The following is an 18,481-nucleotide window of genomic DNA, read 5'->3' as shown; positions in this document are numbered from 1 at the left end:
GTCGGCATGTCACCGATCGATGTACCAAGCGGCTCCTCGACAAAGCGTCAGCCACGGAAACCGATCAATAGGCCCTAATGTGGTGCAGCGACGGCACACTGGAGACAATAATCCTGACACCTCCTCCTCCATGACACACACACGTCTCCACCTTCACCTCCCACTACATGACACCCCATTGGTCGACAGTCAGAGCTGACAGACGGGTCGGCTGGAGTCCCCGCGGATCGATAAAACCCCGTTGAGGGCCCGTTAGAGGCCCGGCGTCCGTGGGATTGTCAGAGCGAGGAGCAGCTGAATTAATGCAGATTGGACTGTGGAGCGATGCAGCCGCCGCCGCTGCTTTATACAGTGAGTGACATCACACAGAGAGGCTGAGGTGTGACTGTCACGACTCTGTGGGACGTCTCTGTGTTTAGAGGTGGCCGAAAAATATCTCAAAGAAAAAAAAGTCAGAAAAACAACTGGATCAAATCAGAATCAATGTTTTTATTCTGTACTCGATACTGGTGACGACCCAACAACACCACTGAAGACTCAAACAGCCTCTTAAAGAAGTGAAGACGAGACAAATGTCCCCATTCCCTGAAAAAGGACAAAATAAATCTCACTTTCTGACAAATATATTAATTAGAGCTGCTACGATTAGTCGATTAATATATTAATTGATTAGTTGATTAAAAAAAAGCCAACTATTAACTATGAGCAAAAATGTCAAAACATTTGCAGGTTCCAGCTTCTTACACATGAAGATTTGCTGCTTTTCTGTCATTTCTGACAGTAAATGAAGAGTTTGGGGTTTTTGAGAAGCAATTTAAAGACGTCACTTTCTCTGGTAAACTGTGAGGAGCATTTTTCATGACTTTTTGACAATTAATTATTTTTGAAAATAACCAGCGATTGGTTGATGATGACTTTAGTTGCAGCCCGAATCCTCACTTTGAAAAAATAAATTTGTTGAAATGTCTCCACGTTATACAATTGTTGTCATTCTACACTTTACAAAATTGTCCTCGTTTTCTAAAATCTTTGTCCCAAATTTCCCAAACTTCTAAAAACTGCAGAAAAAAGTTCCACTTTCCAAAAATCAGCATTGATGCTTCCCAAAAAATTTCTTCACTTAGATAAATTTCTTTCACGGTCAAGATCCAAAACTGAAGTTGGTTTGCACAGAAAAAGATATAGAACACACACACACACACACACACACACATGCACACCCACACACACACACACAGAATATGAACATTAACCCACAAACAAGCATGAAAGTGGACATGCAATCGCACACTCATGGGACTCTTGCATCAGGAATGATGATGTATAAATATCGACCACCTGTGCGTGTGTTAGTGTGTGTGTGTGTGTGTGTGTGTGTGTGTGTGTGTGTGTGTGTGTGTGTGTGTCTGATGCAATCCACATCCCTCCTGGTCAAACTGGAGCATTTTAATCCGGAGGAACAGAGCCAGGATCAGAATCAATAATGCAGAAGTGGTCGTTATCCTAAAAGTATTGTCCCCCTGGGGTGTGTGTCTGTGTGTTTGTGTGTGTGTGTGTGTGTGTGTGTGTGTGTGTGTGTGTGTGTGTGCACGCAGGGCGGAGGTCTGTTTTGACTATAAAGGTGGATGAGGTAGTGGTAGGTCATCGTAGGAAAAGACACACACACACTCTTACTGGAGTTCATTTACAACCACCAGGGTATTACAAAGAGCAACACACACACATACACACACACACACACACACACACACACACACACACACACACACACACACACACAGCGGTCATCCGTCATCCGGACGCTGACATGACAGCTCTGTGGGGGTGAGGAGGAGGGAGGATGGGAGGGTGAGGAGGGGGCTTCATCCCGGGGAGCCGCCCGCCATCTGGCAGGGAATTCTGGGAAGTCCTGAGGAGGCTGAGACCACCGAGAGGGGAGGAGGTGGAGGAGGAGGAGGAGGAGGAGGAGAAGGTGGAGGAAGTAGTTGGCGGCCATGTTTGATGTCGCGTAAACTGGTTTATATGTCAAGTTAACTGGTTTATATGTCAAGTTAACTGGTTTATATGTCAAGTTGACTGGTTTATATGTCGAGTAGACTGGTTTATATGTCAAGTTAACTGGTTTATATGTCAAGTTGACTGGTTTATATGTCGAGTAGACTGGTTTATATGTCGAGTAGACTGGTTTATATGTCAAGTTAACTGGTTTATATGTCAAGTAAACTGGTTTATATGTCGAGTAGACTGGTTTATATGTCAAGTTGACTGGTTTATATGTCAAGTTAACTGGTTTATATGTCAAGTAAACTGGTTTATATGTCGAGTAAACTGGTTTATATGTCAAGTTGACTGGTTTATATGTCGAGTAGACTGGTTTATATGTCAAATTAACTGGTTTATATGTCAAATTAACTGGTTTATATGTCGAGTAAACTGGTTTATATGTCAAGTAAACTGGTTTGTATGTTGAGTTAACTGGTTTATATGTTGAGTTAACTTGTTTATCTGTAAATTGAAACGTACTATGCAGACTTAACTCTTGTCAATCAAAATGTATTGTTCTAAACCTTAAAGCTGGTAACCTCGACCCTCCACCTCCACATTATTTTAACTGATAAAACAGATTAAATTTCATGTTTTATATCTCCAGTAAATCGTCTCTCTCTGTGTTTCTTTCCCATCAGGCCATCCTGTACGAAGGTCAGGACAAGAACCCAGAGATGTGTCGCGTCCTCCTCACCCATGAGATCATGTGCAGGTAAGACACCTGGGCAATAATAAACCCTGAGATTGATCTCACAGGAGCTGATCGGGATCTGGTGCCTTGGATCATGATCGACCTGCAACTTTTAATTTTTACTTCAGGTCAACTGAAGCATCATTGAAAATATTCATGTCTACATGTACACAGTTGACCCCACCTCAGCTGGTTCACAGATGAACCAGTTTACTGCACATTTAGACCAGTTTACATCAGAGATAAACCAGATAAAGACACACAAACCAGTTTCCTGCTTATCTTAACCAGTCTGCTGCTGTGTGTGTGTGTGTGTGTGTGTGTGTGTGGAGGAGAACTGCTGTGGCTGAAATATATACAGATGCTCTTAGGTTGTGTGTGTGTGTGTGTTTGTTTTATATACGAGTGTGTGTCCTATTTTTATCCGCCCTCCTCCCCTCACTCTTCTTCACTCCTCAGTCTGAACCAGTAAAACCATCAGCAGAGACACGCAGGGCAGGAAACGTGTTGATTGGTGTGATGAACGACAAACCAACAGCTGCTCTTTTTTTCTCTTATAGACACACACACACACACACACACACACACACACACACACACACACACACACACACACCACCTTTCATACATGAAATGCAGCTCAAGGTGTTTTACAGAGTGAGACCTAAAGAAAAGTCAAATGAAATGATGGAAAATAAAATATTTGTAAAAATCAAGTGTTTGTATTAAAAAAAAATCACTGTTTTATTTATAAAACTTTTATAATCACACAGATTCTTGTTTTATCCTGAACGTGAATCATATATATTTTTTGAAAAACAGTAAACAAAATGAAACTTTAATGAACCAGGAACAATGAAACAGGTGTGTTAATGTTGAGGCGTGAACAGGTAAAAACTATTGGAATAAACAGTATGGAGACAACTGGTGTGTTTTATGGAAACTGGTCTAAATTTGCAGTTAACTGGTTCTGTAAAGCAATTGTGGTGCAGTAGACTGATTTAAATACGAAGTCAACTGTTCAAGGTGTGAATAAATTTGAAAAAAATGGTTTGTATTTTCAGTAAACTGGTCTACATGTGGAGTAAACTGGTTTAACTTGTAAACCAGTTGAAATGCAGTTAATTGGTACATTAACTGGTTTACATGAAATCATGTACAAATATGCAGGAAACTGGTTTAAATATGAAGTTAACTGGTCAAGGTGCAAACAAATTGGAAAATTTTTTTAGTAATCTGGTTTATCTGTAGAGTAAACTGGTGTGTTGTAAGTAAACTGGTCTAAATTAGCAGTAAACTGGTTTAAATGTGAGGTAAACTGGTTCAGGTGCAGTTATCTAGATTAACTGTGGAGTGAACTGGTGTGTTGGATGTAAACTCTAGATTTGCATTAAACTGGTTTACCTCTGTATAAACTGGTGTGGAGTGAACTGGTTTAGATGAACAGGAAACTTAATGGAAGATGTTGAACCGATGAAAGAGTTTGTTGTCTTAAGTTGTGTCCCGTTGTTTGACCTCTCCTCCTCCTCCTCCTGATCCTCCTGATCCTCCTTCTCCTCCTCCTGGCCCTCCTCCCCCTACTCTGTGTGTTATCTCCTCCTCCTCTTCAACACAACTTTAGTATCTATAAACTCCTCCTCGTCCTCCTCCTCCTCCTCCTCCTCCTCTTCAACACAACTTCAGTATCTGTAAACTTCTCCTCCTACTCTGACTTTTATTGGGGCGTCGAGCTCATTTCCCCCCTGCGAGATTCCTTCGATACGAGCTTCATTTCCATAATGACGGCTGGCTGTCTTCAGTCATTATGTGATTGAGTGCGATTATTAACCGGCGTTGCCCCTGATGGATGCTGTGTTTCCATTCACTAATGAGTGAGGGATCAGAGAGCGCCTCACTCTTTCCATCTCTCTGTCTCTGTGCTGTGACGCTCCCAGGTGAGCTCGTCTTTATGGGCGTCCCTGTTGGTTTGTCTACCTGGATCACACTCGCCCCGCTGCACCTGTAGGGTGGAGCTCCTGTTGTAGAGCGTGCAGGTGGAGGAACACCTTGTTACCCTCCAATTGGGTTAATATACAACGAGAAACTGGCAGAGTCCGTCTCCTGTTTCCATCAACTTGTAATCTCAAAATGGTTTACTTATGTTTGATGTGACTATTGGTAAGACGAGACAAGTTTATTATTCATTCAGACACAAGAGCTTTACAGAGAAATAAGACATGAAGAAAATGTTTAAAATTGCATCATAAAGACAATAAAAACAAACCAAAATTCAGCAAACATGTTGTAGAGATTCAAAGAAATTGCCTTTAAAATACAAAAACAAAACAAGATTCAGCAAATAAATTGTTACAGATTAAAATAATTGAAAAGCCTCAGTCAACAGAAATACTTTAATCCCTTTAAATAAACTTGAATAATTTAAATTTGAATAAACTGACAGTTTTAGTGGACTGGTGTGACTTTTATTTTGTATTAATCTCCAATAATTTCCTTGATGTGATTTTGATGTGGTCTTAGTTCATTTGAATTCCACCTCCTAGTGTTTCTCTGTGGTATTACAGATAGATAAATTTAGCAGCCTGGCTACTGTCCCCCCCAAAAAACAACTGTCAGAATCCCAGTTGGATCTAGAAACCCTGATCTCAATGCTGTGAAAAGGCAGAGTCAGACAGCTGGTTGTATTGATAAGCAGGCAGGTTTTGTTACTGATTTTGTAGAAAGGTTGCAGAAAAGTTGTGTAATGACAGTTTAAATATTGGAGGAAGTCAACGGTGACTCGAAACACTAATGACCTGATTAACATTTAAAAGAAATCAAAAATCTTTGACTAATTCCAGTTTTATTCACTATAAAATTCGCTAGAATAGTCCTGACAATAATTTGTTTGACAGTTTGTTTGTAATTTTCTGGCATGTCACATTCAACGTCACAACCATGCCAGAGAACAGTTGATATTATGGTGGCTGACAAGGACAAACGTGCTGCAACTTAAGAGAACATGTAACACAAGTGTATTTAAGGTGTAGCTGCTGTTGTCCACTGAAGGATGAACTTGGTAGAAGGCAGCAGACCGACAGATTGCATCAGAAGACGTTACTTCAAGAAACTTTTATTTATAAAGCACCAATTCACAACAAAAAGCAGGTCTACACGATACTCTTTAATTCATTTATTTACAGAGAGACAACATTTCCCCCATGAGTAAGCTCTTGGCGACAGTGGTGAGAAAAAAACTTCTCTCTTTCAAACTCAGTGTCCACTGAAGGATGTGTGTTAAGTTTCTGTTCTGCCTGAACAGAAACTAAACTATTTACCTCCTCAACTTAAACACGTGTCGTGGCTTCATGCCTGAAAAGGGTGAAAATTAGAGCGTCATGTTTCCATCACAGCCGATCAGAGCTGGAGCTGATTGTTCGGATTAAACACAAGAGCCAGATGAGGTGAAAACTAAATCTATTCACACAATCACACTTAAACCTCCATTTAACATCTTCTCCAGTCAGACTGTGTGTCTCCAGAACTGCTCCAAAAACACAAACAGACAAATTAAAATCATTAAATATGAAATTATCTTCCTTTAGTGGACAGAGGAGGGTTAAAGACTGTGTGTGTGTGTGTGTGTGTGTGTGTGTGTGTGTGTGTGTGTGTGTGTGTGTGTGACCTCGCCATCATATCATTGCGGCACATTAACCATTCTTAAACGGGACTCTGCTGCTTTCCAAAACTACCAATCACAACCCAGTGAGCAGGCACGGCGGCGGCAGCCAGGTTGGCACGCCGGCGTTGCCAGCGGGCTCCCGGAGGCTCGCCAGCTCCGGGCCGCTCGCCTCGCCACCTCGCTCCCTCACTGGCTGCCAGGCTGCGGGCGATGCTGAGAAAAACCTGCTGCTGCGCTCGCCCAGAGGAAGGCTGCTTCCAGGCCAGGCAGCGCTGGCTGGAGCAAATCATGGGGCCCGGCTGCTGCCGCCGAGGCGTTCCACGCCTTCGGGTAATTACAACACTTGCCCTTTGAAAGCGAGCCGGCCCGTCCTGCTCGGTGTTATCTGGACGCTGTGATCCGAGCGCTGGCCGGCCTCTGACGCCGCGCTGCGCTGTCCTCAGGGAGCCTTTGAAGGGCTCTCAGTGTTTTTTTTCATGGTGTGTGTGTGATAGTGGAGCTCCGACATGCCCGGACAAACCTTCGCTTTGTGCTTTAAGTAGATTCCACTTGTGGCGACGTCTGAAGTGGCGAGGAGGAGCAGCCAGCGGTAATGATGCTTGTGTGGCCCGGCCGCCGCTCGCCGGCCAAACTGGCTCCTGTGGCTGAATTATTTTTGGGGCCTGTGTGTGTGTGTGTGTGTGTGTGTGTGTGTGTGTGTGCAGCGACCTGAGGAGGCTCTCTGCAGCAGCAGCGAGGGACAGACTCTCTCTGCCAAAATGAGTGACAGCAGCAGCAAACACACACTGTTTGTTTTATTTTTTCTCTGTTTTAGCCTCACACACACAAACACACACACACGCACACACTCTGGCGGCTTCACACTCCCTCTCAGGTTGGTGTGTGTTGTTCCTCTCAGTCATTAGCCGGCCGTGGTGTTAGCCTGTTTGCGGCCCGGGGGGAAACGTCATTAAGGCGATATTGTGGACGCTCAGCCAAGGTTTGTTTTCGTCTTTGGAAAGGGGCCCCGGGTCCCTGGAGGGGCCCCGGCAGTGCTCCTGGGGTCCAGTTTGTTTATAACACTTCTTTGGCAGTTTGGAGGAGGTTGTCACCACAGCAGCACCAGTGGGTTTCCAATGCTAATTGGTCTCCTGGAACTTTCACTAATGGTTCCAAGTAGCTGGGGGAATAAATTATTGTGTCGCGTTCTATGGCAACAGTCACACATACACTTCCATACAGACACAGAGAGGCAGCGGGGACACAAACACAGCGCTTAGTTTATGATTTTTCTGTACTTAGAGATCAAACGGCGCGATAAATGATTCATAAAGCGTCTCATTTGGCATTCGCAGCCTCCATTTGACGCTTGTTTGTCAAATGGCAATTTGATTCAGGACAGCATGGGGCGAATGCAGGAGCGTAATTGGACGTCACGGGTCATATGCAATATGATTAATTTTTAAGAATTACCGGAAGATATGTTAATGACCCTCACAGCGATAAGAAAGGGAGAAAAAAAAATGAATTCATTGTGTGGAGCAGCTTGTCAGGAGATTACAGGCAGAGATGAGATGTGGTGTCAGGATGGTGTTGTTATTAATGATGGATGCATCACTTCTGTCACTTCTTCATATTTACATGTCAGCTGATGTTTAGGGTCATAAATTCATTTTGACAAACTTCTTACACTTCTGTCTCGTTGGAGGTTTAAACATGTGAATATTGTTTTATTGTTTTGATCCAGAATCATAAGAAATCCTCCAGAAAGTCTAAAAGTTAAAAATGATGTTGACTGAATGAAAAGGTGGAACTAAACTGTGAGGGCGATGTTGCACCTGGACAATTTACAGAGCGCACATGCTACAGTTATGTTGAACTTGAACTTGAAACAAGGCAGCGGTTGCAAGCATTAGTATTTAATTAATGACTGGATAATTATTTTTGATCGTTAAAATATGTTGAAGCAGCTGATTAACGCTTCATTTTACAGACAGCAGATACACCTGGAATCTGACAGTCAGGTTCAGGTAAAGGTGTGTTTATCAGTAAATCACCAGTTTCATCACGATATAATATCGATTCTTTGGATTACGATACGATATTTGCTGATCTCACAAAGTCTGCCATGATACGATTTTGACGGGATTCGATCCAGGAGCCTTCGATCAACATAAGACAATGTCATCAGTTACCACTTTTAGCCATAAAATGAAAAAAAGCATGTAAATAATTTTAAGCACTTAAGTTTACGTCCACTAACATAAAAAAGAAAAACACGGCTTAACAACAACTGTCAAGGAGACAAAACAATTGTTTTTTGCTACTTGTTAGCATAAATTAGCATAGCAGTTAGCAAGTTAACGGACTGAGAGAGATCCTCCGGTCGTCTGTTTACTTGTCTTTTCTCAAAAATCCAGAATTATTTTTATAATTAGTTTGACTTTAAAACGTGATGATGTTACAGAAATAAATCAATTTATTACCTATAATCTTTACATGTCATTAAAATAATTCATTGATTTATTACACTGACCGTTTCTCTGTTAAAACTTTAAACCTTTGAGTAATAAGTAATTAAAGGTTGTACTTAAGTACATTAACTGAGTAAATGTACTCACTTACACACTCACTTCCCTGACTGACTCCGTGGTGTGTTCACTGACAGCAGTACACCTGAACGCTGTTTCCAGCAGGTTTTCCTGTCTGATGGATATTAATGTGTTGGATTCAGTGTGCTGCTGTTCAACATGCCACACTGACCCGCCACACCAGCAGCCTCATTAGACTCCACCCGCCCCCTGCGGAGCTGGAGCAGAAACCCAGCGCTCCTCCCTCCGGATGCCTCCACAGACCGCGTGGACCAGCTCCTGGTCTTCTGCTCCGCCGAAACGCTCGGCGGCCAGTTTGCCCTCTGGCTACCTGGACGGCTGTTTGGCGAGCAGCCGTCCGGTTGGCTGGCTGGTTGTCAGGGGCGATGGCGCCGGGGGTCGGTGGGGGCCGCAGTGGTGCCTCCATCGCTGGGCGTCGTCCAACTGTCAGTGACCTTGGTTTGGACCCCACCCAGCTGGACAGAGAGTGTGTGTGTGTGTGTGTGTGTGAGAGAGAGAGAGAGAGGAAACTGGGCTGCTTTTCAAAATAAAAGTCAACATTTTTGACACACAGAATTCAAAATGATTTCTTTAAAGTTTCCAGGGAGAAATGATGCAGTCTGGGAGATATTTGAGGAAAATTAGAGATAAAAGTTTAATTTAGTTACCTTACTTTGGTTGTTTTGAGTTTAAAAGTTGTTGATTTTCAGACAACTGCTTGTGGTTTTTCGTTAAAGTTCTGTAAAAATCATCTTCAAAAATCAGTGAATGACCTCCATTGTTTGTACAAACAATACAAACAATAAAAAAAAGTATAAGTTATAAAAAGTAAATATAGTGTTTAAGCTGCTTGTGTCATATTATCAAATATTTCTATCTATTTTCTTATTTTGAGTCTTTTTTTTCTTTAAACAAATAAACAAACTTCTGTCACAGTGACCTGTTTTATTCACTTGTGTTTTAATTTTCCAGATAACTCAAAGTTTATTCAGCTCCCTGAAATATTGACCTTCTAAGAATTAATTGAACTTGTTTTGTTTAAGTAGGAACGACTCTGATGAATATTCTTGCAGTGTTAACTGTGAGTGTCACTTTTATTGTAAAATGAATATATGAAAAAATATTGAAAATATTTAAAATTTAGTATCTGAAACATAATAAAACTCAGTGTGTTGTTCTCTTTTTCAGTCGGTGTTGTGACAAGAAGAGCTGCGGAAATCGCAACGAGACGCCCTCCGACCCAGTCATCATCGACAGGTAGGAACTCACCTGAGTGTGGCTTCATACCTCACACACCTGTCTCTCTCTCTCTCTCTCTCTCTCTCTCTCACACACACACACACACACACACACACTGTCTCATTCATGCAGTCGGCTCAGGTCTCATGTTACATCAGGTGGTCAGAGTGTGAAGATGATCTGATCGGAGGTGAACTGATGTTTAACATGATGAATTCTTTGGTCTCTTTATAATGAAGGATTCTGTCTTCACACTTTTTTTTTGGGAGTTTGATTTGAATCATTTTTGGCTTCAGTTGTTGCCTGGATGTGAATCTTGTTCTCTGATCATGAAGCGGATCAGAATCTGTTTAATTCTGCATACAGAACCACGCCCTGTTGATTTTTCGCTCCTTTTCTTCTTTACATTCTCGAATCATCTTCAGTTCTTCCTCTCAGACTGTCGCTGGTTTCATTTAATTTCTGTTAAAGTCAGCTTGAAAAGACTTGAAACTTGTCGCAGGAAGATAATCCATCACAGTCAATGTTTAATTAAAGAGAACTCAAAGGTCTGCTGCCTGCTTTTTTATGCAGCTTTTGACCATATGTCATGATCTTCATGAGTCGATGAGATTTACCTACATTTTTGAGCCTGACAAGACGTCTGAAGAGCAAAATGGAAAAGATTGATTCATGGCTAACTTTATTTATTGAGTAAGTGGACGTTGAGCTTCGAGCTACTTTCAAGCAACATTTTCTAACATGAAGAATGAGCTCACTTTGGTTTGTTTTTGACAAAGACATTTTCTTGTTTTAGTTGACAAAATAATCTCACCACAAGGTCCGTTTAGCATCATGTCTCATGATCTTCAGCAGCAGATCGAGTCACACAGTTGTCGTGGAGATGTAGATGCACAAATTTCCATTTTGTCTGAACATGTGAAGGATTTCTCATCCATGTCGGCTTAAAAGTTGAGTTTCCGAGTTTGTTCTTGATGTTTTCAAACTAAGTTATTTTGTCTCGGCTGTTAGAGATCAGCTGCTAAAGAGCAAATTGGAGACGCTGTGAAAAGTTGTTTCTTTCTATGACAATATTCTGGTTCCTGGAACCAGAACCATGAGGGAGATGATTGAGTGATTTTGACATGAAGATACTCATACAGTCTCAAGTCTCTGCACATTGATACTTAGATTATCAGTAGAAACTTATAAAATGTGAGTATTTGTAAGTAAAACATGAAACACTTGAGTTCTGTTGCTCTTTATGTTTCTGTCTTCTTTGTCCAAACATCCCGCTGATTCTTTTGTTTCTTCCTGTTTCTGTTTCGTGGCGTCTCACTTCTTCTTCCTCACCTCTCACTTCCGACAGACGCTCAACTGTGTGAATTGTTCAATCAACACATGCGGAAGAATCAGGTTTAAATGCTGCAGTCGGAGTGCAACCCTTCCTCAAACTAACATTAAATACGAGCTGGATTTAATGTGACAAAGATAACAGATTGATATTAAGAACTCAGGTGATTGATCTGATAATAACAGGACTTTTTTAAAGTCCTTTTTTTACCCAATAAATTGTTCCTGGAGCATGAGACGTACAACTTGTATTTTAGCCTATATTTGTTCACATTTAGTCAAATAGTCTCCAAAAGTATGCTGAATTATCTGTAAGCACTTCCTGTTTGCAGTGTGTCCATGGACGTACGGACGAGTGTTACCAGATTACTTTGATCCTGAAGAAAACTTAAATGTGATAATTCTCAGGCAAGTTCTGCAGTTAGAAGGAACGTCTTTTTTCTATGATTTCCAAGAGGATTTACTGACTTTCATTTGATAATGATATAGTGATAATGATATCCTCAGGTAGTGTATTTCACTCTGAATCTATAAAAATGTGTTTCATGTCTGTGCGTTTCCATTTGACTGTGAGAACAATGAGTCTCTAAGTGTTTTAAAGGATATTTATCTCCTCCGAGTTGTTACAGCTTTTTCCTCTCAGTGTGAAATCCTTCAGTTTGTCACCTGTGAACAGTGTGAGTTTCTAGTTTGATATAAATCTATATATTGTTGTACACCTTTTGACTTTACGTGTTTTATAATGAGCAGTGATCATTTATTTTTCATCCAATGCCACATGAAAACTCCTGCCATCCCTCAGTGTGAATATTATCGCCCGACAGCCAATCAGAAGCTTCCAAACAAAAGCATCACAATCCTTTATTAACACGCCGTTCGTCCTCGCCGTCTAATCCCTCCGCCCTCGGCGTCCTTGGAGTCGGCGGCTGTCCGTCACAACGCCCGGCTGTGATTGGTCGGGTCGAGCCAATGACCTCAGAGGAGGTCAGGAGGGAGGGAGAGGGGGAGGAGAGGGGGTCAGTACAAACTCCATGTTGGCTCGTTAGAGAGGCCTTGGACTGCAGCCAGGACACACACACACACACACGCACACAAAGGTGATACACACTCATATGTGTGAGCACACACACACCAACTTGAATGCATCTATAGATGAAAATACATACAGTGCATACATGTTGGTACATGCCACAGTAGGACTCCATCAGTGAGTCTACACACACACACACACACACACACACACACACACACACGTCCTCTCACCTCCGGCTGTGTGTGTGTTGGGGTGTGTGTGTGTTTGATGGGTGTTTTTAGAGGTTTTGTCACCTCTCTGTGTGTTCTGTCACACATGAGATGGACTCTATACATCCAACATCTACAGACTCAAGGCATTGTGGGTACCGCTGTCAGAGCTGTACAGTGACTCTGAACCGTCCTCTGTTTCAAGATGAGGAGGTGAAAGTAAGAAGATATGTTATTTTACAATTTCAGAGTCAGAGAGCGAGGGACGAAGTCAGCGAATGAGACTAAACGTAACGTGAAGAAAACTCTAAAACACCTCATCTGAGTCACGTCAGGTAGATTTTCATTCAGGCGAAGCTCTGAGTGAACTCAGCACTCAGCAGAGACTCTGGTTCTGGTTCTGGTTCTCTGTCTCCTCTCTGTAATGTTACGTTCATGAAGTAAAGTACATCTCCCCTCCAGCTCCAGTCAGCAGTCAACATTACAGAACAGAAGCACCCGACAATGGAGGTCACCTCCGGATCACTGCTGCAGTCAGGTTGATAAACAGGAGTGAAGATAAATCCACTTTTTAATCCCACAAGTTAAAAAGTAATCTCTGAGATCTCCTCCCGTCGGTGAATGGCTCCGGATCAGAACAGAATCTGATGTGACTCCAGGTGTTTATTCCTCCTGAAGGTCTGGACCTGCACTGACTCTCCTCCAGAGCTGACTGATGTTTTATGTAACATCATGAGAATGAGGAACAGAAGCTGGGAGGTGGTCCAGGGCAGGTTCTGCTGGAGGTCAGGTTTAGTGAAACATGATAAGGCAGCAGATTAAACATTTTACTGAGCAGGAGGTTTATTCTGTGCAGATTGTGGATTTAACTGTTGAATGTTTAATTGTCTCCTCCTGAAGAACCTGACCGGACTGAACCACAGAGCTGAGACAGCCATGTTGTTGTGTCTTTATCCTGCAGCCTGTTACCCTCAGTATACTGTCACACATCCAGACAGCTCTGTTGCGTTGTTGTGTCTGTTGTGTCTGTTGTGTTGTTGTGTGTTCACACTAATATCAGTTTGTTTGTCTGTAACATCAGAACAAACTGCTGCTGCTGCTGCTGGAAAATGTCTGAAATCATTTAGCTGTTCCTCTGCAGCTTTAATTAGGACACGACAGGACACTGATACTAGTCCACTAACCCAGGGAATACACACACAGCTATTGTCTGCATATTAATGGACACACACACACACACATAGACACACACAGTAACACGGACACACATATATGTGCAGACACACACACTGTGTCAGTCGTCTTCTGTGATTTACTGCAGCGGCGCTGGTTTCTCTGCATTTTAGCGCCTGTTAAGAAATGCAGGATTTATTACAGTGACCCCCCCCAACACACACACACACACACACACACACACACACACACACACACACACTACGTGGTGTGGTGGGGGGGCAGAGTTGGGGGGTGGTTTAGTGTGTTTAGTGACCCATCATGCAAATGATGTAGCTCAGTAGCTACAGTAAAGCGGTTTAATGTTGTGAATTCACGTCTCGCTGGAGTAAATCAAACTGACACAAACACACACACACACACACACACTCACACACTCACTGATCTTCATGTTTTATCTTTAACTCAACGCTCTTTCTCCTTCTTGCATTTTTCTTGTTTTATTTTTCTCCTCCGTTGTCTCAGATCGTTTGAGGCTCATGAACATTTTCTCCGTCCATTTCGTCATCTGTGACCTCTGACCTTTGACCTCCTGATGCTGATTGGATGTTTGAATAACAGATTGATCACAGTGTTGGTGTGTTTGAGAGCTTGTTGTCCTGTGAGAAACATTCAGTTTTGGTTGGTTGACGATGTCCTCCATCCCTCTGGCACATTTAACAAACATCAAACATCACATTTAAACTCTCCAGAGTGAATCATTAACAACAAACACAAACACATTTTTTCTATTTATTAAACTGTCAGAACAACGTAAAGCTGCAGCAATTCATCGACTAGTTGTCAACTATTTAATTAATCACCAACTATTTAGATAATTGAGGAATTGGTGTGAATATATTCAGAAAACGTTGAAAACTGTCGTCCTCAGATGTCTTGTTTTGTCCACAAGTATAAAAATATTCATATTTAACAAACTGACAGCAGAGATTTATGGCCTTTTGTCTTAAAAAAATACTCAAACCAATAAACGATAACCTTATCAATATTAAAATATCTTCTTACTGCTCAGAGTAAACTATCGAGTGTCTTCACATGAGGAGCAGTGGATGAATGACGGAGGGATTTTGGACACAGCTGTCGACTCTGTGAGAGATTTTGCTGTTGATTTTTTAAAAATGTCATCTTCCAAAAGCTGCAAGCAGCAAAAACTGAACTCCATCTTCCTCCGTCATGCTCGTGTGGAGGAACAGAAACCTCAGAGACAGACAGATTCCTGTAGAGAGAATAACTGAGTGAACTGATCCTTTAATTCAGAACAAACACAAGCTTCACTCCAGAAAACAGGAACTTCTTTTATCTTGGACAAAGAGATGCTGTCGTACACTAACAGACGTGTGTGTGTGTGTGTGTGTGTGTGTGTGTGTGTGTGTGTGTGTGTGAATATAAATGTGTGCTGATGCTCCTCTCAGAGGTCGCTTTGTTTCCTCCGTTTGCCGGCTAATGGCCGAAATCCTGCCGAGGCAGCAGAACGCGGCGCTGACGGATCGCCGTAACAGCGCCGTTATTACACGCTAATATTGCAATTAGATGGGTGGACAAGTTGCCCGAGCGGGGCAATAAATTGCCACAGAGTGTCAGAGCGTACGAGGAGGCCGAGCTCTAATTACCCAGAACACACCTCTCCAGCCTCCCCCTCCTCCGCTGTCTGACCATCACCCTCCTGCTTTAATGGTCGGGCCTTACATAGAGGTCATGACCCCCCCTTTACACACACACACACACACGCACACACATACTCAGAGCACCACTTGTTCCTCTAACGCCATTTGCAGCTTTGATGTCATCTGTAGAGAGTTTAGAGTGATGAAGAGCGACCTTTGACCTCCTGGTATTGAACCTGGAGCCCCTGATGTCACCAGCCAATCAGTGGGTCTCTCAGCAACAGGCCACGCCCCCTTACTTTTCTACAAAAAGCAAAATAATCATATATATCTTTAAATACAGACCTGATATGTTTTAGTTGTGCTCAGTGACCACACGTAATCTGTCAGATTAAACATTAAAACTACATTTCCCATCAGCCCTGCTGCCTTCTGAGCAGAATGAAAGGAAATTTAAGAGGAAAATCGAGGCTGAGGAGGTTCAAAACAACCTCTGAGTTTTTATCTTTTTGTGCCGACTGTTCTGAGAATTAATCATCATTTGCAAAAAGAAACTCCTGCACAGCGTCTTGGTCTCACAGTTAAGATGCTTTATCGTCTCCTGGGAGCAGAAACGAGGCTGCAGAGCGAGCGAGCGTCAGCAGAGAGAGAGACAGAGGAAGGTTTGATTTAAAGACACGATTCAGGAAGAAACAACACAGGAGCTTTCTATTGCTTTTATTGGTTTACTCTCCTTCATGTCAGCTTTTTATTCTTTTGTGTTCTTTAATTCAGCGACGTCACCTCGATTCATCTGGAGACAGATTAGAATAATTTCAGTGCTAAAAATGAGTCATGGTTTTTCCATGTGACAACATACACTTCTGCAAACCACAGATATGTTGAAATTTTATAGTTCATTGCTGATGGCCTGATTAAAAAACCGTTTCATTGAAAACACCCTTACAAATGTTTAAACACCATCTCCAACAGTGGTCTCTGGCTTGGCAGCCATCACTGTAACTTTTTCTTTTTGGTCATTTAACAACATAAATATCCTCCGTAGTTGTTACCAGTCAGCGTCCTTTAAACCTTTAAGGGCCGACTATCAGCTGTGGATGTGGTTTAGACGTGATGACCAGCATATTTGCGAGTCAAACATTTGATTCATTGATTAAAGAGGAAAGTCAAGTACAACTCCCAGGGTGCATTTCACTAACAAACATCCAATCACACAGCTTCAAACTGATCACATCTCATCTGTAAAGAATGGAAATCTTTACATCCACCTCTGAAGCTACCACCCGTGTTTTTGGGTGAAATCTCTGGATGTGATTTCAGATGAGGAGCTTTAAGTCACGTTTCACTGTGTGTATGTGTGTATGTGTGTGTGTGTGTGTGTGTGTTGGACCCTATGGAGGGTTAACTCCACAGGGGGGTGGGAGTTGGTGGTGGTGGAGGGGGGTTATCTGCCCCTGTGGACCCTTCCCAGCAATCGTAGTGTATTGATCGGACGAGCGAGGCCCATCGGAGCCGGCCAGATTAAGAGTATAGATTTACAATAAAAGCAGGACATTACTGGGCAGGCAAGGCTAAAATTGAAAGGGGAGAGAGAGAGAGGGTGAGGGTGAGGGAGAGGGTGAGGCAGTCAGAAGGGGAGGAAGGCCCAGAGGTTGCCGCAGGGGTTTCTGGGTAATTTGAATTGAGGATGTGGGTGACGGTGGATACATGCAGGTCAACTGCTGCGGCGAGATTTCAGGTTTATGTTGTTATTGAAGGAAACCGTCATCGCGATGACGTGTTAATGGGGTTTTATGGTGCCGACATGGACCTGTAGAGGCAATGCATCATGGGTAAAGTGGGATCAGGTGATGGTGTCTTATTTCGAAGGTGGGTTCTGATAGAAAGATGGGGTTCGTAACGGCTTCTGTACTGACACGAGTCCTCAACCATCAGTTCTGATCAGCAGGCACCTGTCTGTCTCTGTTCTGTCCACCCAGTACAGACAGACGGACAGAGAGTGATGGAGGTCAGGCTGGACGCTCCTCACAGACCTCTGATGTCCTGCATCTGGTGTGAATTTGGGTCAAGTTTGTGTTTGAGGTTGGGCTGTAAAATATAGATGGTGGCTGGACGCTGCAGCAGGTGGCCTGATGTTCACACTGAATTATTCACCAACACACACACACAGCCACAGCTGAGCACAAGGACACACACCTAGTTTACATCTGATTTTGGGACCCATCGGCCAGCAGCAACCTCGGACAGCATCACTGTCTTTAAGAGACTGTGGTACACTATTTTTAACTACAGACATCAGACATCCATCGGTACAAACCATGTAGGACTGCATGCTTCATTTTCTTTTTAACTTGAATGATCTGATTCATAAAATCATGAGAATGATCTTTCTATACATGCTTTTTTTCGTGGATGAGTGTCTGAAATAAAGACCCAGAAAAAACAGCCGGCTGCACTTCAAGAAAGCTTCACGAATATATATGTATATGACGGGTGCAGGAATTAAATCTTTGATGTGTGTCTATTTTCTTAACTCAACAACTATATCACTTGAGTTTGTAGGAAAGGAGCTAATTGATGCTCCAAAGTTAGGCTACATTTTGGTGAAAGAAGTCCGATGACCTCTCGTGTAAAAATACCAGACTCTTCCCTTTACAGACATGCTCACTCTAAACTCTAGACACTCTAAAAATGTTGCATCCAAATATTTCGGCATCCTCGGGTCCATAAACAGTCTCAGAATTGCATAAATTGGGTCTGACTGGAAACCTGAGACACTTTTGTTCACGATACCAAATCACAGCATAGATTTTTTCCCTCCATTCCTCCCCAAAAAAGACATAAACCTGATCTATGTTGGGTCTTT

General features: G+C 42.5%; 1 protein-coding gene across 5 annotated transcripts in view; it reads left to right on the top strand.

The window, feature by feature from the left end:
- Positions 1–18,481, top strand: part of LOC141013338 (transcription factor COE3-like) — a 147,857-nt gene that overhangs the window by 30,052 nt on the left and 99,324 nt on the right. For 4 of the 5 annotated variants that reach the window (XM_073487028.1, XM_073487030.1, XM_073487031.1 and 1 more), the window contains exons 5-6: positions 2,685–2,758; positions 10,154–10,222. In XM_073487028.1, the coding sequence (XP_073343129.1) occupies positions 2,685–2,758; positions 10,154–10,222 (143 nt within the window). The remainder of the gene's footprint in view (positions 1–2,684; positions 2,759–10,153; positions 10,223–18,481) is intronic. The other variant, XM_073487029.1, reaches the window with a different exon arrangement.

This window comes from Pagrus major, chromosome 18 (genome assembly GCF_040436345.1).
Source record: "Pagrus major chromosome 18, Pma_NU_1.0".
In the NCBI taxonomy this organism is placed as follows: domain Eukaryota; kingdom Metazoa; phylum Chordata; class Actinopteri; order Spariformes; family Sparidae; genus Pagrus; species Pagrus major.
This window is presented reverse-complemented; position numbering and strand designations above follow the sequence as displayed.